The sequence below is a fragment of the Petaurus breviceps genome, unplaced genomic scaffold (genome assembly GCF_028583685.1).
Source record: "Petaurus breviceps papuanus isolate PSGF00001 unplaced genomic scaffold, PetGlider_PUasm1.0 186, whole genome shotgun sequence".
Classification (NCBI taxonomy): Eukaryota; Metazoa; Chordata; class Mammalia; order Diprotodontia; family Petauridae; genus Petaurus; species Petaurus breviceps.
The window spans coordinates 18,334,102-18,355,198 of NW_027185798.1; the positions used below are offsets into that span (position 1 = coordinate 18,334,102).

At 47.8% G+C, this 21,097-nt stretch overlaps 2 protein-coding genes across 3 annotated transcripts in view; one reads left to right on the forward strand and one right to left on the reverse strand.

Moving 5' to 3' along the window:
• The window catches only part of RPA1 (replication protein A1), a 59,889-nt gene extending 50,654 nt beyond the window's left edge, over nt 1-9,235 (reverse strand). The window contains exons 1-4 of the mRNA XM_069089658.1: nt 9,078-9,235; nt 3,868-3,918; nt 3,344-3,422; nt 2,489-2,597 (exon numbers count right to left, since the gene is read on the reverse strand). Coding sequence (XP_068945759.1) covers nt 2,489-2,597; nt 3,344-3,422; nt 3,868-3,918; nt 9,078-9,110 — 272 coding nt within the window. The 5' untranslated portion in view covers nt 9,111-9,235. The remainder of the gene's footprint in view (nt 1-2,488; nt 2,598-3,343; nt 3,423-3,867; nt 3,919-9,077) is intronic.
• Nucleotides 9,236-9,416: 181 nt separating this feature from the next.
• The window catches only part of SMYD4 (SET and MYND domain containing 4), a 29,185-nt gene continuing 17,504 nt past the window's right edge, over nt 9,417-21,097 (forward strand). For both annotated transcript variants that reach the window (XM_069089659.1, XM_069089660.1), the window contains exons 1-4: nt 9,417-9,553; nt 13,296-13,438; nt 16,605-16,749; nt 19,363-19,452. In XM_069089659.1, the coding sequence (XP_068945760.1) occupies nt 13,308-13,438; nt 16,605-16,749; nt 19,363-19,452 (366 nt within the window). In that variant the 5' untranslated portion in view covers nt 9,417-9,553; nt 13,296-13,307. The remainder of the gene's footprint in view (nt 9,554-13,295; nt 13,439-16,604; nt 16,750-19,362; nt 19,453-21,097) is intronic.

The following is a 21,097-nucleotide window of genomic DNA, read 5'->3' on the forward strand; positions in this document are numbered from 1 at the left end:
CCCCAAAGCTGCAAATATGATTCTAATTAAAAGAACCTTTGGTCAGTGAACCAAAATGTGACACTGCATTCCAGAACAGGAAGTCAAGGTTTCTCTCATGGACAGGACTTCAAAAACGACTGCACTCCAAAGCTTTAGGTAATTAAAACACTTTCTGAAATAAATTCTAGCATGTTTACCCATGTTCCTAGGTTAAAGGATTGAAATTTTTCAAAAAAGAAAGGATTAGTCAATTAATTGGACCTTTGCTTCTCAGGAAACTAGGAGTGAAGGGTAAGAAGGAAGGAGAACATTTCTCAAAAGAACTAGTAGAGATCTTTTCTCAGTTTGCCTCCATTTGGCATCCTGCTTTCAGTCCCAGAGCATGATGCTTCTGTCACCTAAAACTCAAGTGAACAGGTGTGAAATCTGAGTACTAGTTAGTCATAGCTATTATTAACCCCTCCCCCAAATTCTGAAAAGTCTCTGGACTTTGTCTGGATACCTTTTGGCTGACCTTTGTCCAGTCAGCTTTTATTGGAGGAACACAGAACTGAGAGATGCCGCATGGCATGGAGGAGGCTGGAAGGCCTGAGGGGGCTTCCCAAGTTCTACCTCCAACACATACTAGTTGTGTGTCCACAAGCAAGACCCTTCACTTTGAAGACAATCCTCTCCAACTGTAAGCCATCAAGAAGATGCCGAAAAGGCATTGGTGGAGAGTTCCCTACCAAAGAGATCACAGGATCCTCTCCCCTCTCCCAAGAAAAATTTGTCAATCATTGTGAATTAGAAGAATCACAGACCTTGGAGCAATTAGAACTGGTGTCTCCACTTCCTTTTGCAGGAGGAAGAGAAGCGGTGATTCACCAAGGTCAAAGGGTCAAGCCCACAGCCAGCAAGAGCCAGCAAACTGAACTCCAGTACAATGTGAGCTCTTAGGAGGGGAGCGAAAACTCCTGATCCCTAGCTCAAAATTAAGAAAAGCCGACTGAAGGGAACTCCAGGTCTGGAAGGATCTGGGGCTCATGAGGAGAATGTTTCCCTCGTGGCCTGGGGCCCAGAGACCTGAAGGTCAACTGGCTATCAGCTGGCAGCATGAGACAATGTGGTGTGGTAGGGAAGAACATCCCTGTGGGAAGCAGCATCTTTGGGTTTAAGTCCTAGCCTGCCCACTGACCGTCATGAATGATGCCTGATTTGCTGAATTCAAAGGGCAGACTAAATGGCCACAAATTACTGCAGACACAAATGTGCTCTGTCACAGAAGACAAATAGTGTGTGTACAATTAACAAGAGGTGAAAAACCTCAAAAAATTACATTAATTTTCCACCTAAAAACTTACTTTTCTCTCAAGCGGAAGTAAAAACGGGCAGAGTCACAGACAGGTCTTACTCAGAAATAAGTTTTTAGTAATATATGATACTTAATCCTGAAATATTATAATAGTACCATTTAGGCATATTCTCCTATTCCTTGACCTCTTAATTCCCATGAAACCTAAGCTTAGGACAGATTACTTATTAACACTGAATGTAACTAAATGTGGCCCTCATTTATTTAAGATAAAATACCATCTGCTATTCAAACATTAAAGCAGTACATAATATGTTTGAGGCACCGGGAACAGAAAGACAAAAACTAAACATTTCCTACTCTCAAAGAGCTTACATTCTAGGGCTGGAGGTGAGGGTTAAGGATGGACCCTCCAAAATATGGCAAAGGAAATCTACTGTGGGCAAAGAACTAGGATTCAAATTGTCCCAGTAACTTACTAATTGTGTGATCTTGGGCAAATCACTTAACATCAATGGGTCCCAGTTACCTCCTCCATAAAATGAGAGAGCTAGAAGGTACTTTAGAGACCTCTGAAGAAGGCATAGGATGATCCCTGAAGAGCCACCCCTGAAGTACCTTTCAGGTCTTTATCTATGATTCTCTAAACACAAGTAGAAACAAAATACAAAAAAAACTTAAGAGGGGAAATAATATTAACTGGGGGATGGGAGGTGGGGAGAATCATAGAATTTGAGAGTAGGAAGCAGCTATCCAGTTCAACCCATGCAAAAGGATTCTCTACTATAACATCTGACAAATGGTCATCTAAGAAGGATGGTAAGGCAATGGTACTTGAAATGTGTCCTTATATTGGGGCCTACATGAAAATCTGGCTCTACTTCTTAAAAGGCTGGGCCTTTCATTTAAAAGCTCCAGTGAGAAATAAGTATATAAAAGGAAGTCAAAGTGATAAAGGTATCCTTCCTTCTGCTACCAAAAAGGCATAGAAAACCAGCTGGGATATGCTTTGGTTAGTGCTGCTGAGTAACCACCATGGGTAAGGCCTGAATCAGTCCTGTTACTACTACTTAATAAGACCTTGAGTCCTGCTGCCTAAGGGTTGTCAGTTTTACAGGACTCAAACTTGGCATGCATGATCATTTTTACAAATTAACATCCCCACTCAATGAGACAGGAAAGAAAAAAACAAACAAACCAAAAACCACAGACCTTCCAAATTTCAGGACATTGACAATGAAGCGGTTAACCCGGCAAATGCAGTAGCTTGCCAAGCGCTCTTCCTCCACCAGGACATTCAGCTGTGTTGCCAACATGAAAGCTGAAAAGTGAAAGAGAACGAATCTCCACAACATGCCAGGTTGGCCTCACACTTCTGTCCAAAGAATGTGAATGCTGATCATGTTTGGGGCAAAAGGCTTATACTGGCGTTAACAGTGAGCAAGGGCAACAGAAGCAGATGTCTTCTGAAATTAAGGCAAATCACAGATTCCTGCCCCCAATCTCCCTACTCTACAAAATGATTACAGCAGTCATTTGCTGGTGGCAAAATTGTACCACTACATTTGTAAACTACTTTATCTCAATGTGCCCAAATTCACCTTTCCTCGCCATTCTAGTTTCATGCCAAAAAACAAAACAAAAAAATCCCTTAGGAGTCTCTCACATTGCTGAACATGTGCTTGCTAACTCTAGCAACAAATTCCCCAGACAAAGTCTCTCTCTTTTTAAGCTCCCAACACAGAAATAAAATTCAAGAGAGCCAGGTATAGGACAACTAACCCATCACATTCACTTAAAGTCAATATCATCCTCAGGGAAATTAATCACACAGAAAACATATAGAGCCAGTTAGAGAAAATTAATTAAGCCAAGTGGCAGCTTTCCACTTGGACTGTTCTATTGTTAAAATGCTCTGCCAGCTGCAATTCTGTTGGAATTATACTGCCAACCTCATGTATGCCTTAAAATAAGGCACTTGAATGTCATAAAATATTGGATTTCAAGGTGGGGGCCCTCTTGTCACTTAAACACAATCAAATTTGGAATTCTATCCACTGTACTCACAGGATACTGTATTCACTCCATCGCTCATGAGCATTCGATAACGGGGCGCAGAATTTCCAGTAGCAATTGGCCGGATGCTCTAGAATAGAGAATTTGAGTTATGAGCCTGCCTTCTTACAGACTCTCCTGAGATGCCTCAAGAGAGTAAATCTGACATTAGCACAACATGGGACACAGATGTTGCCCACTCCCCTGGATACCTAAAAATAAGTGAAAAGAAACTGGAGTGAAGCATTTCTCCTTCACTCCTTGCCAAGATATTTGTTCCTTCCCTTCCCTAAATCAAACCCAATCCACAACCAAATCAATAAGCAAGTGTTTACTGAGGACTTGCTGCCTGTAGGCAAGGGAAGGAAAGCCTCCAGGCAGCACCCTGAGCCAAAGTTAGCCAGCAGCTCTTGCTGAAGCTGCAAAGGCCCAAAGCTGCCACGAGCACCCATGGGAGCCCCCTATGCAAAGGTCGCTCTAATTTCCCTCCCATTTATAAGTTGTTCAGACGCCACATTATAGATTTGGATACTTACAATGACCTGGAGTATGGGTTTTATATTGGTATCTTCTTGTTGCATTATGAGCTGAGAAGAGACAAAGATAAGCTCAGTTACACATGGAACTGATGCGAAGTTTTTTCTGCATGAACATAAAAATGAACAGTAGTTTAGGCCTCAGTATCCAGGAACTCGATTCTCAGAAAAGCTTCTGGTTTAAAGTCAATCCTGGACAACACCCCCTCTCCCAGCCTGCACACCCAGCTCAAGTTAAGCAGAAGCAACACAAGACTCATTCTGCTTTCTCTCAAAATACACAGAACATCCACATACACAAAAGTGGCTCTTTGTATTCAAAGATAATAACACTATTAACAAAGTAGCTTTCTGTCATCTAACTTCTGAGATAGGTGATTAGGATTCCATGCAACAGAAGCTAGCTACATGCATAATCTCTTTTGCTATCATAGGAGCTCTGGCCTACAGATTGTGATCTGCATGTTTTGGCTCAAAATCATAACTAAGTGCTTCTGATTGACAATCAAGGTTGAAATGGGACAGATGGTGAGGATGAAATATAGGCGTATTTACATTTCAAATTGACTAGGAAAGCTCGCTAAGAGAATTCCATGTGAATCTCATGTTAAAGTGATGAATCATCCCTACTTTACTTCAGAACATACATATCTAGTTCACTTAAAGCCAACGATACCTGTATGCGCAAGTGTCAAAAATGGCAGTCAGTCTACTATAGTCATTTCCCAACCCTCACAGTGTTTCGATCTGAATTGGAACTTTTCCTTCAATATCCCTATCCTTTCTATCACCACTTCTCCAACCCCCTCCTGGTACCTTCTACCAACACACACACACACACACACACACACACACACACACACACACACACACTCTCTCTCTCTCTCTCTCTCTCTCTCTCTCTCTCTCTCTCTCTCTCTCTCTCTCTCTCTCTCTCTCCAAATCCCTTTTCGACCCTCTCCACATAAACAAAATTCCCACCCCAACAAATGTACACATGTCTGTACTACACATATACAGAAAGCATCAACAATTCCTGTCCCTCAGGGTCAAAATCTTAGAAAGAAACCAAGAACAAAACTGTGACCTTAGACCAGGCCTGCACAACCTTTGGCCCGCCAAAGTATTTCAAGCAGCCCTTGAAAAACATGGAGGAAAACATCCTTTGTATATAGAGGAAGTCCTTTGGCAGGTTGCAGGTTATACAGGCCTGCCTTAGAAAATGGACATGAATGCACAGCATATGGGTAACAACCATCTCAAAGCAAAAAGGTGAATTTTGACCTTAGAGACATCACAAACTTGACAGGATGTCAAGCATTAACTGAATATGCCTCCGGAAGGATGGGGAAGCTAGGTGGCGCAGTAAGAGTGCTGGCCCTGGAGTTGGGAGGACTTGGGATCAGTTCCGGCCTCAGACACTTTAACACCCACACAAAATAACTGGCCATGTAACTTGGGCAAGTTACTTAACCCCAACTGCTTTTAAAAAAAAACAGCCAATCAATTAACAAGCACTTATTAGCACCCACAACACTAGGAGCTGGGAATAATATAAAGACAATTATGAAACAGTCTCTGTCTTCAAGGAGCTTCCATTCCAGCAGGAAGAGACGACATGAAGATGCACAGCCACACATAAAATAACCTGGGGGAGGCTCAGGGATGGGGTAAGGCTCCATGTGGGTGATGCTTCCGCTGGGCCTCAAAGATAACTAGGGATGCTAAAGGGCAAAGAGAAGAAAGTGGTTCATGCCAATGAGATTCTCTGGTGAGACCAGAGTTCATAAAAGAGAAGCATGTGCCATGAGGCCAAAAATACAGGCTGAAGCCAACGTGTCAAAGGCTCCAAACACCAAAAAGAGGTAACATTTGATCCTAGAGGTAGTATGGCTGTATACTGAGGAGAATGAAAGACCTGCACTTAAAATCACTGTGATACAGTAGAGCAGAAAGACTTGAGGCAGGGAGACTAATCGGGAAGCTATTACAAGTCTTGTTCACGGAACAGCCAAGGAGGCCAGTGTCATCGAGGGGAGTAAGATGCAAGAAGGCTGCAAAGGTGAGCAGGTACTCTGAAAGCCAAACAGAGGATTTTGTATTTGATCCTGGAGCTCACAGAAAGCCACTGGAGTTTACTGAGTAGGGGGATGACATGATCGCACCTATCCTATAGGAAAATCACTTTAGTGGGTGAATGGAGGATGGACTGGGGAAAAACTAGAAACAGGCAGACCCACCCACCAGCAGGCCTTTGCAATAAGGTGTGAGTTGATGAGAGCCTGCACAAGTGGGGTGGCTGACAGATGGGTCAGTGAGAAGGAGGCCTACTCAAGAGGTGCTGCAGAGAAAGATGCTGCAAAGGTAAAATCAGCAACAACGTGGATGGAAAGAGGAGGGGAATAGTAAGGCATCCAGGATGATTCCTAGGTTGCAATTAAGAGGTGATGGGGGCCAGGCAGCTGTGAGCAGAAAAGTCCTATTTGACAGATGTTGTGGAAGGAAAAACAATGAAACCAAGTAAGTCACTGAACACACATGTGATGAGTGAGGAACTGAAAAGGACCCTAGAGTTGCAAACCTGAGTGACTAGGATGGGTGGTGCCTTTGGCAGAGTGAGCTAGCAGGGACCTCCAGTGCTTACGGTGCCTTAAGTATGAAGCCCATCAATAATGTGAGCCTCAGGAGTGGGGAACCACCAGGTTGCCTAAGGAGGGACAAACCAGCCCAAGTCAAAAATGGAGCAGATCAAAGCTCTTATGCTGATCAGAGTGACATCAGGCCCATGAGTGACCCCTGTACTTCCAGCTTAGTCAAGATAGAGCCCGTCTTTTTTTTTTTTTTAACTTTTTTCAAACTAAAAAAGGAGCAAAACTAGACATGGGGAAGTTCGGAAGAGGCATGGATTTGAGTGGGAAAACAAGTCCTCTTTGGACATGCTGCATCTTAGATACCTATTCAATAACCAGCTAAGTTACCACCACCAGGAAACTGGTTATGTGGAGCCAGAGACCAGGAGTGAGACTGGGGCTAGATATATAGATGTGGGAGTCACAGAACAAAGAAAATTAAACTCTTGGGAGTTTAAAAGATATCTCCTAATTTGAGGAAATCCAGGAACCAGAGGGCAAAAGCATGATGGAGAACACGCAAGTGAAGATTAATGGGGAAGGAAATGGACTAGAGTTACACAGAATGACAGAGTAGACTACAGCTATTTATAGTAGAAGACATAAGGAAATCAATCACAAGCCTGGCTCTGAGGCATACTATGATTATAATGAGGGACTTCAATTATCCAGAGATCTTTTGAAAGTTTTTTGCCCAAAACAGAGCAACTAGAAATTACCTGACCTATCTTAATAACTTCTTCCTTCAAAAAAGCAAAGGAACCAATGAGGAAAACTTGTTTCCAGGGTGTAAATGACCATTCCAGCTTAGAATTTGTGATACACAAGAAGCTATAAGATTTACTTTGTCACTTGGATAATGGGAAAGTAGATTTCAAAGCATTCAGAGAAAGAATAGGATGCCTAGACATAGTTCTACAAAGACCCCTTCCAGCTCATCATCTGTGACCCATATTCACTAATCATGGTTAGTGAAGAGCCAGAAAAAGAATTAATGGTGAAAAACCAGAATGGCTTCATCAAGAACAGGTGCTGCCAACTAATGTTAAGTCCTTTTTTTTTAACCTACTTTTCCCTAAAACATCTGACAAAGTCTGTTATGCTCTTCTTGCAGAAAATGTGGAGAGATGTGGACTACAGATAGATTCTCATACAATGTGGTGAACTGGAAATAGGTTGAATGGGTGGTCCCAAAGAGTAGTCATTAACGGCTCAAAATCAAGCACTCTCGTGGAGTGCCCCAGAGATCTGTGCTGAGGACTGTGAACATTCTTATCAATCACAAGAAAAGGCACAGAGGGGCATAATCATCAAATCTACAGATGACATAAAGGTGGGAGAGAATGGATAAACATTCTGCTGACTCAAATAAGATGCAATTTAATAGGGATGAATGAAATCTTACAGTTGAGTTTTAAAAGATCAACTTTACAAGTGAGAGCGGGAAGAAACATTAATAGGCAGCAGGTCATCTGAAAAAAATTAAAATGAATTGACTGTAAGTTCGATATGCATCAACAGTGTGGTATGAAAGTTAACCAAAAAAAAAAAAAACCTGACACACCACTTTAAGCTGCATGGAGAGAAGCACAATTCTCAGAACCAGAGGGGTGACACAGTATTCTGCCCAGTTCTGACCATATCTGGCAGGTGAGGAGTCTTGGAGCCCCATTTTAGCTAGGGTCTTAATGAATTTAAGTGCTTTCACCCAGAGGAAAACAACCAGAATGGTGAACTCAGTCAACAAGCATTTATTAAAGGTTAAATATATGGCAGGCACTGTGCTAAGTGCTGAAGATAAAAAGGCAAAAAAAAAAAACACTAAAGGGAAGAAGCTTACTTACATTCTAATGGGGGAAGGTATAGGAGGGAAGGGGAAGGAATGAGCATTGATACGGCCCAGGAACAGTGCTTACAAATACTATCAGACCAGAGAGGGAGCCTCGAGCAGGCGGGTGGCCCAGCAAAGGCCTGAAGTTGAAATCTGAGTCTTCAAAGGAATCCAGGACAACTAAGAGGTGAAAATGAGCGGCCAGGGCATTTCAGACGGGAAAGCCAGCACAGGGAGGGGAGGGGAAGGAAGCATAAGACAGGAAAAGCTGCAAGAGGCCGGGCCACAACTAACTCTGGAGTTTGCGTTGGATCCCGGGATTCGCAAAAGGCAGCCCCGGGATGGACCGGGCAGCGGGTGCCGTGGTCACTCAGCCTTCAGAAAATGCCCCGGGCCTCCCGACTGTGGCCGAGCTGAGTTGGGGCAGAGAGGCTCCGGCGGGACCCCCTGCTCTCGTGACCAGTAGGCCCGGGCTCGGCCCTCCGAGCCCCCCTCCCCAGTCAAATACGATCCCGCACGTCTCAGAGTGCCCTCCCAACATCCCCAACCCTCGGGTCCCCACGAAGTTCCTGGGGCGCCTGATTACCCTGCACACAGGCCCCATCTTGCAGAGTCACCCCGAGAGCGCTCGGGACCCCCTCCACGCCGACCCCACCCCCCTCCGGCGGCCTGCGCCTCCTGGGGTCCCGCTATCACAGCCGCGGCCCCTCGGGATTCTCCCCCAGCCACCGGCCCCGCGCCCCCCTCACCTCGATGGCCCCCTCACTCAGGCGTACGCCCATGGCCGTCCGCTGTGCGGCCGCCCGGGGGCCGGCAGCTCCGCTCTGTCGGTTACGGGGTGTTGTTAGTTCGAGCGGCGTCCGCTCGAGTCTGGGGGAGTCCGGGATGGGGGGGGGGGGGTCCTTTCCCGCGCGCTCAAACCTGATTGGCCCGGGACGGCCGTGGCGCGCGCCGCTCTAGCGCTCCGGACGTGGGCGGCGTAGGGGGCGGGCTCAGAGCGCCGAACTGCCAGCCCATTGGCCAAGGCTCCCCGAGCGCGGGGATGACGTAAGCCCCGCCCACCGGCGTCCGGCCGGATCTCTGAGCGTCGGGGGCGGGAGCGCGGGCCGGCGCGGGGCTCGAGCCGGCGGAGTCAGGCCCACGCGGGGGAGGGGCCACGCGTGACTGGGAGGCCGCGCCCGGAGGTCCTCCGTGGTTCCCGCGCGCCTGCACCCGGGTTGTCCAGGTGAGAGCAGGTCGGGGCCGGACGGTGACGTAGCGGCTGCAGCCGGCCCGGGTCGTCCTGTCCTCGAGCCTCCCTTTTCCTGGCTGTAAAACGGAAGGGAGGAAGCATTTATTGAGCGCCTATTCTGTGCCTCCTGAGGGTACGCACTTCACAGGCATGATCTCTTAGGACCCTCGCGACCACCCTGGGAGGCGGGTGCTGTTAGCATCCACGCTTGGCAGGCGGCGGTTCCTCGCCACGCCCCAGGTCACACCGCTGGTAAATGTCAGTGGCCGGATTTGAATTCACGTCTTCCCGACTTCGGTCCCAGAGCTCTTTTCTAGCCGCAATGGGACTGAAGACACCTTTTTGTACCTTCTTCTGTTCGGGGGAGAGTCCAGTGGGCCCACGGGGGTGATGCGCTTTAATATTATTAAATAATACCATTATTAATTAATGGTATCAAATAACATTACCGCCGTCCGGTCCTGGAGGCGTTAACTTGCGTTCCAGGGGCAGACTTAGTGGGGAAGGGAAGCACCGAAGCAGCCAGCCCGAAAGTTAAGAGCGAGGTGCAGCAAATAGTAAATAGACATTGGGCGCCCACTGTGTGCTGAGCGCCGGGGATGCAAAAAGAGGCTAAAGCAGCCCCTGCCCCCCAGGAGCTTCCAGTCTAACGGAAGAGAGCACACAAACAACGGGATCAGTGGTCAGAGCCGGTGGGGGAGCCAGGAGGCCATCGTTGGGGAGTCAGGTATAAGAACACTGGACAGGTCGGTGCCCACGGGCTGTGAAGGGTTCTGAATATGCCAGTCAGCGTTCCGTGTTTGTTCCTGGGCGTCCTAGGAAGCCCGTGGAATTTACTGAGTGGGGGGTCTGAATGGAGGATGGATTGGACTTACGGAGATTGCAGCCCCTGTGACTTGGTAGATAGTCAGTGAGAATTGCTACAAATGAAAAATGCAGTGCTTTTGCCATCCTGATGATGAACCTCTCGAAACATAACTCAATGGGCCACAGTTTGGGAGCTGAAAAGGACCCCAGTGACCACCTAGTGCGACCTTCATGTGAACAGGGGGCTTCGCCTTCCCTGTCCTGACCCCCTTAGGCAGCAGTCTGTCTGGGGAGGCCTATGGTGCCCTTCTCAGAATCCTGGCTTTAAATGCATAAAATGAAGCACCGGAGATCACAAAGAAAACCAGTTGCACTGCAGTGTAGCTGTCCCAATATTTTTAAAACCTATTTGCCAAACCTTGGCTCTCTAGCGTACCTGATGGGCAACAATACAATCTTTGATTGAAGCCATCCATTGAGAGGGAACCTAGCACTCCTGAAGGCAGCCCAGTCTCTGGGCTCTGCCTGCTGGGAAATTTTTCCTCACCCTGAGCCCAAGTTAGCCTCTGTTATGTTCCCCCCTTGCACTAGTTCCCCCAAGGTTCACCTTCTGCAAGAAGTCTTTCCCTTGCTTGTGCTTGCCCTCTGTTGGTTGTCTCCAATTTGTCCCATCTGTATCTTGTTTGTACGGTTATTTACATCAGATTGTGAGCCTCTACAGGGCAGGGACTGGCTTTTTGGCCTTCCTATCCCTAACATTTAGTGCCTGGCCAATAGCAGTCACTTCATGCTTCTAGGTTCTTATTCGTGTGAATAATCAATCCTGTAGAATGGTCACGTGTATTCAGATTGGCCCTGTTCGGAGTTATAATTGTGTTAACTGTGGTCTTAGTTCCAACCCAGTAGAAATATTTGCAGATTTGCATAATGGGACCTCTTCATCGAACTAATCAGGACCAACCTGAGTATGTTAATTGATTGACTGAATAAAATACTTGCTTCTCACCATGACCTTTTAATCCAATGGGGAGACAAATACATCTAAATAGATATACAGCACAAATAAAAATTAGTATATGTGTATAAAAATTAAATACAAGGAAGTTTAGGAGAGAGGATACTAGCATTTAGAGGAACCAAAACACTTCAAGTAAGGAGTGCCTGAGCTCTATCTTAAAGGAGGAGAAAGCTGCTAGGAGGCAAAGATGAGGAGGGAACATTCAGGGTTAGGGTTATTTTTTTCCCCTGGGAGCTTCACCCTCCATTATCAGTTTCCCTAGAGACTAGACCATACAAGGATCAAAGGAACTGGGGATGCTTAGCCTGGAAAAGAGAAGACTCCAGAGGGATGTGGGGGCTGCCTTCAAACATCTGTTAAGGGCTGTCATGTGGAAGACTAGAGTGGGGAAGCTTGGCCCCTGAAGGCAGAATTAAGCAGTGTAAGTTGCAGAGATACAGATTTAGACTTAATAAAAGGAAAAATAGCTGTGGATAGAGTGACAGGCCTGGAGTCAGGAAGACCTAAGCTCAAATCCAGCCTCAGACACACACTGGCTGTGTGACCCTGGGCAAGTCACAGCGCCCTGTTTGCCCCAGTTTCCTCATCTGTCAAGTGAGCAGGAGAAGAAAATGGCAAACCTAGAAAACCCCAAATGGAGTCCTGCAGAGTTGCACACAGCTGACAACAAAAAGGAAACCCTCATGACCGGGAGAGCAGGGCTCACCTGGATGGCAGTCTGCAGGCAGGGGCTGGGTGGCCGCTGGCTCTCCTGGGCAGGGAGGCTCAAAGGTTCTTGAGGCCCTTGTCCATTGAGCTTGTGTGGTTGTGTGGACTTCAGGGGCAGGCTGTGACTCGTTACTCTCCTCTGTGAGCTCTTCATTTCAACCACACTTGCCTATTCGATTTTGCCTTTGACCTGATATTCTCTCACTCTCCTCCTGCCTCGCCTTTTGGAATGCCAGGCCTCCCTTACTCCCCCAGCCCCTAGTGCCCCTCCTGCTTTTGGGAAGTTGGCTGTACTTTTTAATCGCCCTCCCTATAGACTTTAAACTCTCTGAGGGTAAAGACTGTATCATTTTTGTCTTTGGATCAACAAGCATTCATTATGCACCTACTGTGGGCTGGACCCTATGCTAAACTCTCAGTCTCTGGCACATAGTAGGTGCTTACTGAATGAATGATGAGCTGCTGGGCTTTTCTTAGCACCCCCAGCCAAGCAGGGGCCAGTTGTACCAGTTAGCTGTGTTCTAGGAATTAATTCCCTCTTCTGCCTCCTTTGGAAAGAGGTGCCCCAAGGCACCCACTCTGGCCTCCTGTCACAGTGTGGCTGCAGCTCAGTGTGGCTGAGCCGGTGGTCAGCAGAGAACCAGCCCTGCTCAGATCACAGAGGCTCGTCACTAAGTGAGCTGCTGAGTGACTAATGTTCCCGTGATGACAGCCGACAGTATGATGCTTTAAGGGGGGCAACAGTCTAGTGAAGTAGGATACTACAGGGAGTATCATGACCATTTTCCAGACGATAAAACTGAGGCTTCAGAACTTAGTAGATGCAGGATTGGAACTTGGGTCTTCCTAACCTTGGGTTCAACCACTTTCCCTTTTGCCAGGCTGCCTTACAGCTAGAGAGGGGTAGCAAGCTGCATACCAAAGTCTTGTATCCATGGAGTATTGAAGAAGGGTATCAGTGAGTTAGATGGCTCATTGGATAGAGTGGTAGGCCTGGAGTCAGGAGGACCTGAATTCAAATCTGGTTTCAAACTCACTACTAGCTTTGTGACCCTGGGCAAGTCACTTCACCTCTGTTTGCCTTAATCTGATGGAGAAGGAAATGGCACTCTATCCACTGCACCATGGTCCACAGGGTCACAGGGAGTTAGACACAACTGAACAACAACATTCTGACTTGGTGTTTTCCTCTTCACTTTCCAGTTGTGCGGTAGCATGGACCTGCCTGTGGAGGAGTGGCAGTCTCACGTGCACAGGCGGTGGCTGCAGCTCCAGCCATCTGTCCAGGCGGAGTTCTCCACCAATGCCTTGGAGGAGATCATCCTGCTCTGCTCTTCTGTACTCCAGTAAGTCACTGGCAGCCCTGGAAGAGAGCAAGGGCCCCCAGCCCTAAACATCCTTTGCACAAAGGCTTCCTTTGGGGTTCTTTGACAGGACAGTCCATGACCCGGTTCCTGTATGTAGCTCTGCCCGCATTTAGATCCATCCCCACTCAGGCAGCATTCAGAGCCTTCTGTCTCAGCTTCTCCATTATCCTCCTTCAGTGCCAGGCGTGGGACATAATGACATCTGAGATCAAGTAACCCGAGTCCCTCATTTTATGGCTCATCTCTCCCAGCTCTTCTCAGACTTTTGTTTGCAAGACCCCTTTACGCTCAAAAAATTGATATACCCACCCCCCAAAAAGGGCAGTGTCTTAATACTAGTGTGAAAAGGTTGTGACCTTGCAGCCCTCCTGAAATCCTGAACAGGCCATCATGACTTGGCCACAGTCACAGACAAAAATCCCAACAGTGGCAGCATTTGTACAGGCCAGAGTTTTACACAGACTCCTTTGAGCCTCACAGCCACCCCTCGAAATCAGTTCTCCAGCCTCAGAGTTTTACAGATGGAGAAACTGAGGCCAAGGAATGCCAAATGGCCTGCCTGTGGCCATATAACTAGCAGATTTCAGAGGCAGAATTAAGCACGGGTCTTCCAGAACCCAAATCCTATGGTATGGCGTGACCACCACCCTGCCTCTCAGGCCACCCCTTGGCTAAGGCCGCCATGGCAGCCAGGCCAGGGGTTGTGCTGTGGCTCAGCTTGGACCAGAAGCCATCCTTGCTGCTAAAGTTACAAGGTTAAAGTTGGCCATGGGAGGGGGGTGGTGACAGAATGGGGTCTCCCACTAAAACCATTTGAGGTCATTGGAGCGCTGGAGGGAATACATGTCAAGAAAGAACAAGGTTTGCTCTCCATTCCGTGTTCAGCTTTGCTGATTCCAGTGCTGAGGGCAAGCAGGGGTGCTGAGGTACTTTACAGCTGTGTAGGAAAGCTGGGTTAATGGTCTCATTTCTTCTTTTTCCCTCTTACTCACCCCTGCTGCCTTGTCCTTTTCCCCCATACCTGGAGTTCTTGTAAAGGGAACCTCAGGGCCAGGGAGCTGTGACTCCCAAGAGTCATTAGATGAGTGTTTACAAAATCCCCAATTTACAATTGAGCCATAGCCCTGGGGATCCTGATCTTTGTGAATCACTCAGGGAGTGGCTGACCTGGCATTAGCCCGTGTGGTGAAAGGGGGTGGGAGCCCCTGAAAAGAGCTCCTGCTGCAGCCTGTGCCCTTTGGGAAGTTCGATTCCAGCAGAAAAAGCAAACCCAACAGCATGCTACAGTTCTTGAACAATTAGGTCTCAAAACAGGGTGTTTTAATCGATAATAATACATTCTAACCAACCTATTCAACCTGATGTTCCATCTCCTGTCCTGCATGCCTGGTCAGTTCCCTCCTTCCCTCTGCATCATACAATGATTTCAGGGGCTCTCTCCTGTCGCAGGCCTTTCCTCAGCTCCTCCGCTGGCATCGCTTTCAGAAATTACTTTGTATTAGTTTGATAGCTGCTTTTCTACGTAGGTATTGTTCCTTCCCCCCCCCCCAAAAAAAAAAAAAAAAGAACATAAGCCTTGTGAGAGCAAAGACTCTTTCAGTTTTAGTCTTTCCCAGTGCCTGACACATAGCTTAAGAAATATTGATTTAAAGGAATAATAATTGTAGTAGAAGGAAACTATCAGTGTGACCCAGTCCACTAAAAGTGTGCCTTCAATCCCCCAGCTTTCTGGCCTCCCTGTTTGACTCTCCTTGGCATTACCACGTCCCAATTTCAGACAATCTCAGGGTAGTAAGAGCCCTTACCATCCCTCCTCTACCACCCTTGATAAGTGGTGAGCCAGCCTCCACTCGAAGACCCTGGATGGGTTAGAAGGTAACCAGTCCAAAGGGGAGCATGCCATCCTAGAGACCTGCTTGGCCAGGTTCTGACTCTCTACATTTCTCTAGAGCTGTGAATGTTCAGCTCCTCTGGTCGCTCCCATTCCCATGTGTCAGCAGAGAGACCTAAGATCATTTTTCCTTTCACTTCTCTTGTGTACATTTCATACCTCTTCCTCTCCATGCCCACACTACCACCTGAAGCAGGGCCTTGTCATGTCTGGCCTGAGTTGTTGCAGCAGCCTTCAGTCCCCCCTCTACAGAGCTGCCACCTCCCCTGTCAGTAAACCAGCAGCCCCCTCTTGCTAATAGGTTCATATGTGAAGTCCTTTGGCTGAACAGATTTAAAGCTCTTTATGGCCAGCCCCCTCCCACTCTCCCAGTCTTCTTACACTTTCACCACGTCCACACCCTTTGAATCCAGCATTCGCTGACCTTCTTCAAGACTCAGCTCAGATGCCCATCCACAGAAGCCTTTCCCGGTCCATGCAGGTGCTATGGCCTTCCTCCCCAGGGTTACCGTCCACCTGTGCTGTGTATACCTGGGACAGACCTGATTATTGACCTGCCGCCCCCCTTGCTAAAATGTGAGCACCATGAAGGCAGGGGCTGGGTTTGCCTCTCTCTGCATCCCCATCCACTGGGAGAGTGTCCTGTACACAGTAGGCACTTCAGGGCCTGACTTTTGAGGCTCCTTTTGAGCCCTTCCTTCCTGGAGGCCTGCCACACAGCTCTGGCAGGAAGTGTCCTTGAGTGAGGGACATTGTGAATTCTCTTCCTCTGTGCACGATGCCCTGGCTGACCAGTGACCTGCTGACAGTCCATTGGCCTCTAGAAAGATGTCAGCACACCACATCAGACTGCCTGGCCACAGGCTAGTCTAGCTCCAGCGTCAGGTGCTTCCACATACGCTTTCTCCCACACCTCATATCTCAGGTGTCCAGATGTTCTCATGACTGGAGATCTGTGGGGAGCAAGCCAAAGTCATCACTTTCTCCCATTCATCTGTGAGTGATGAGTGTTCATAGATCTATGGGGTCTTAGAGTTAGAACTTGAAAGGCCGTCTTGTCCATCTCCCTTGTTCTCTGGATGAAGAAGCTGAGGCCCAGGGAAGTAAGTAAAAGGACTCAGGTGCAGTCCCATGGCTGCCACTGAGACTCCCTCAGATTCCTATCCAGTGCCCCCTCCCCAGGCCCAGGTTTCCCAGAAACAGAGAAGGCTTGTGCTGGTCTGCAGCCACGTGAGCCTCTTCTCCTTTTTGCAGACCTGAAGATGAGGCATTTTTACAAAGACTTGCTGATGGTTACTCAGTGGAGAAGGATCTAAATGCCTGCCTTTTTTATAAAGAAGAAGGAAACAAGGCATTCCAGAAGAAGGCCTACAAGGCAGCCACCATGCTGTACTCACAGGTGAGGGGCAGGGCAGGGCCAACAGGAGGCGCCACAGCCACACGACTGGCTCTGCCTTCTGGAGGCCCACAGCTGCACCAGCAAACGCTGGCAGTGCCCTTAGACTGGCTCTATAATTAGAGGTTTGGAGAGAAGAGAGGACACTTGGCAGAACTGTCCTTGGTTATGTTTGGGAAACAAAGGGAACCTTGTACTGTGGGTCCTACATTCCATAAAGAAACCCCTGTGTTCTTAAATACAGGCCACGTAGGCCTGCTGCCAAGCCTTGTCTGTCCATGTTTGTCAGCCCCATTGGATCATAGACCATTTTTATATGAAGTACTTACTTTAGCCCTTCAGTGATCTTCTGTGCCTTGGAGGTATGAGCACAAATTGAAACCCTGTAGGACTTGGTTGATGGCCTTTGGGAGTTGCTCTGGGAGGAAATCTCCTCACCCTATGGCCCACCTGGCAAGGAGCCTCTCTGAGCTTAGCAAGTCCTGATGTCCCTGGGTCCCTGCTCAGAGATTACTGGAACCTGCCAAGGCTTGCCCTCCATTGGCACAACCTTTAAGGCTCCAGGGTCACCTCCATGTCTCAATAGGGCATCAGAGGATGCCCATGGAGCATGTAGAAGGACTAACTGGTAATTAATTCTGATTTGCTCATCTTGTACAGGTCTTTTAACTGAAGCACAAATAGATCATAGACAGCCACAGACAGCCATGAATCGCTCAAGATGACCAGGACTCAGGACATTTCCTGAGTGTCTAATGGTCAGATCCACTCACAGATATCCTGGCTCTTTCATGGACCTGGAAAATTTGCCTCACCTTCCATGCTTCTCGTGTCTGGCCAGTGTATACCACCAGGACTCCCAAGACAAGAGAACCATACATTACCTCCTGCCTAAGTGGGGAAGAGTATGAGTTCCAGGAGATTCTAGATTATAGAAGGATCTTCTGTCTTTGGGATTAGTGGATTGAGTATAAATTTAAGATGTGGACCAGAATACTGAAGAGTGGGAGACAGTGGAAGTCAGAGAAATTGCCTCCCAATCCCTTCAGGAGCAGGGAAGGAAGTTGAGCCAAGATTGTGCAGAGTGGGCTAACTGTCCTGACAGTGGTCTAGAAATCCAAGGCTCGAGGCCTACTGGCTTTGCTTTAAGCCACCAAGTCTGTCTTAGCTACATTGCTTCTTTTGACAATGACACCCATGGCCCCTCTAAGAACCGAGGAATCTTATTGGCTATTTGTACTGACAGATATCCCCATTTTCTCGGAGAGTTTGCTCAAAGCATTATTTTCAGGACTGCCCCAGCAGATGGGCCCTACGTGGAACCATACCAACCTCACAGCTTTTGGTGACTAGCGCTCTTGCCCACTGTGTCTTCAAGGGATCCATATGTGTTAGGGTCTTTTTTTCCCTTTTTTTTTAATTGTTTTTTATTTTTCCCTAGTTATATGTAAAAACAATTTTTATCATTCATTTTAAAAACTTTTAGTTTCAGATTCTCTCCCTCCTGCCCACCCCCACCCCATTGAGAAGGCAAGCAATTTGATATAGGTTATACATGTGCAGTCATGCAAAACATTTCCATATTAGTCATGTTGTGAAAGAAAACATACACCCAAAAAAAAAAACCTCAAGAAAAATAAAGTAACAAGAAGTATGCTTCAATCTGGATCCAGACACACATGTTGTTTTTTGTGGGAAAGCGGACTTACCATGGAGGTCCTCCTGTCTTGTTTCTGTACAGAGATAAAAAGACACAGTAGTGAATCCTGAAGGGCCCAGCTACCTAGTGGTGCAGTCTTCGATGCTGATTGTCGGCCTCCTGGCCAATCCCTGAACTTGTGTGTGGAGACGTGAGCATGAATTGAGCAGGGGCCTTGGAGGATAGGGTCTGCCCACTAAGAACATTGGATATTAACATAAGCTTGAAGCTTTCCAAACTACTCCACAATTTTGTCACCTTCCCAGCAGTGCTGTGAGATTGATACTATAGATGTCATTTATCCCCATTTTACAGATGAGAAAGAAGGCTTAGACAATTTAAGTGAATTGCCCATGATCACTCAGCAAGGTCAAGAGTCAAACCCAGCTCTCTCCTGCCTCCAAGTCCAGCTGTCTTTCCACTCTCCCTCTCACTCTATTAATATGCTCTCTAAATATGTGACATGTAAAGGAATCAGGTGGAATTCAAGGGAGAATATGAAATAAAAGGAAACATTAAATGGATAAGTAAACAGCCTTCCTAACCTTCCCAAGGCTAGTGAATTGATAATGGTATTAATACCTTGCATCTGTTTATGCTGCCTTTTATTTTCAACAAGCATTTATCTATCACATCCTAAGTGTCTGACACTGTGCTAAGTGCTATAGATACAAAGAAAAACGTAAAAACACCCCTGCCTTTAAGGGGCTTATACTCTAATGTTGTGCTTTTACCCTGTTAGTTCCATGGATCCCACAGCATGGCTCTTAAGCTAGGCAGGGCTGTTCCCACCAAAGAAAGAGGAAAGGTTTTGCCCAAATGTATACATTGACAAGTAGTGATGGGCCTAGAGCTCCAGCCTTGGTCCCCTGATAAAGCTCTTTCCATTCACCGGCATCTCCTTATCACTCTTGCAGGGAACATCCCATGCTAGACCCAACACTCAAGAAATGTCAGTGTGTTTTGCCAATCGCTCTGCAGCTTTCTTCCATCTGTCTCAGTATGAGGTGAGTACCAAGATGCTTGCTATCGTTGGCAGAGAAGGGCTTTAATTACTGTGGAGTCAGGAAGAGCTTCAGTAAATTCTGCCCTCCAAGGACATGAGTGCCAGGAAAACCCCTGAAGGAATGGGGGAAACCCGATTCTCTCTCCAGGTGGGGCACATCCTGATGTCATGCTGTTTTCAGGAAGAAGGCATCCATGATGTGGCCCCTGGGGCTTGGGAGGAGGGGCTGGTGTGGAAGACTTAGAAAGGGGCAGAGGGTCTGCAGCAGGACTCTTCTTGGAGGGTGACCGGTCCCTCTGCATTAGCTGCTCTGGGCTCCCTCCCTGTGTAGTTCATGGTGGTCCTTTTGTCAGAGGCCCTGGGAGCTCTGCCCACCACCCTTCCTGGCCTGCAAAGAAGAGAATTCCACCTTTGTGAGACTCTCGAGGTTTGACTGTAGCTTCAGAAGCTCTGATCTCTCTGCTTGTCTTTGTCAGAGATTTCCTCAACTTCTTCATCAAACAAGTATTTCCCTTCAAAGGGAAGCAGCTCTCTTTTAGTCTTGGGTTCCCATGGGACCAGGCCTAGGCAAAATCAAACATGGCTTGTGGCACCTGAGCAGCAGCACGGTGCCGTGGGGACCTGCGGGGGGAGGCTGTGAGTCCCAATACCGCCTGCAGCAGTGGCTGGGCCTCCCTCTCACCCCCGGCCAGTCTCCAGGATAGGATCGCCAGGAGGAAGCTGACTCCGATGGCGAGTTCCTGGAGACCTGAGCAGGAAGTGGCTCCTGAGCCTTCTCCGAAGCATCTGCTGAGACATGATCAGAGGATAGTGTCAGACGTGAGGTCAGGAAGGCTTTGGTTTGAAGTCTGCTTCTGACAGTTCCATCATTCAGCCAGCAAACGGTAATTAAGAGCCTACTATGTGCCAGGCACCGTGCTTAGCATTAGGGATACAAAAAGAGACAAAAGAGAGTCCCTGCCATCAAGGAGCTTAGAGTCCAATGGGGAAGACAATAGGCAAGCAGTACACAAAAAGCTATACAAAGCAAGCCCTCTGCAGGATAAATAAAAAATAATTAACAGAGGGAGGGCACTGGAATTAAGAGGAATTGGGGAAGGCTTCCTGTAGGAGGTGGGGTTTTAGTCGGGCCTTGAAGGAAGCCAGGGAGGTCAGTAGTTGGAGCAGAAAAGGAAGAGCATCCCAGGCATGAGGGCAGCCAGAGAGAATGCCCAGAGCCGAGAGCTGGAGGGTCCTCATGGGACAGCTGAGAGACCGAGGTCCGTGGATGGAGGGGGTGCCCCTCACCTCTCTGGGCCTAGGCGGCAGAGGAGGAGGAGCTTCAGATGGCTGTCAGTGTCCCTTCCAGCTCAGATCTCTGAGCCCATGGATTTGCTGTGGCTCTAGTCATCCCCATATAGCATGTAGCTGAGCTGTGGCTGCTCTGGGCACTGGAGCCAGGGCCCTGGAAGATGGAGAGGCCTTGCTGTGGACAGCCCTCTGTCATAGCACTGGCAAAGGAAAGATGAGTGCCTGGCTAGGCTGGGGGCAGGGCCCTCATTGTAGGGGGTCATCTAAGTCGCTTTGTGACATGATGGATTCTGGATAGTCTAGAACCACTGGAAGTGGGTAAGAGACTGTCCAAGCTGAATGGCAGTTCAGGGGAC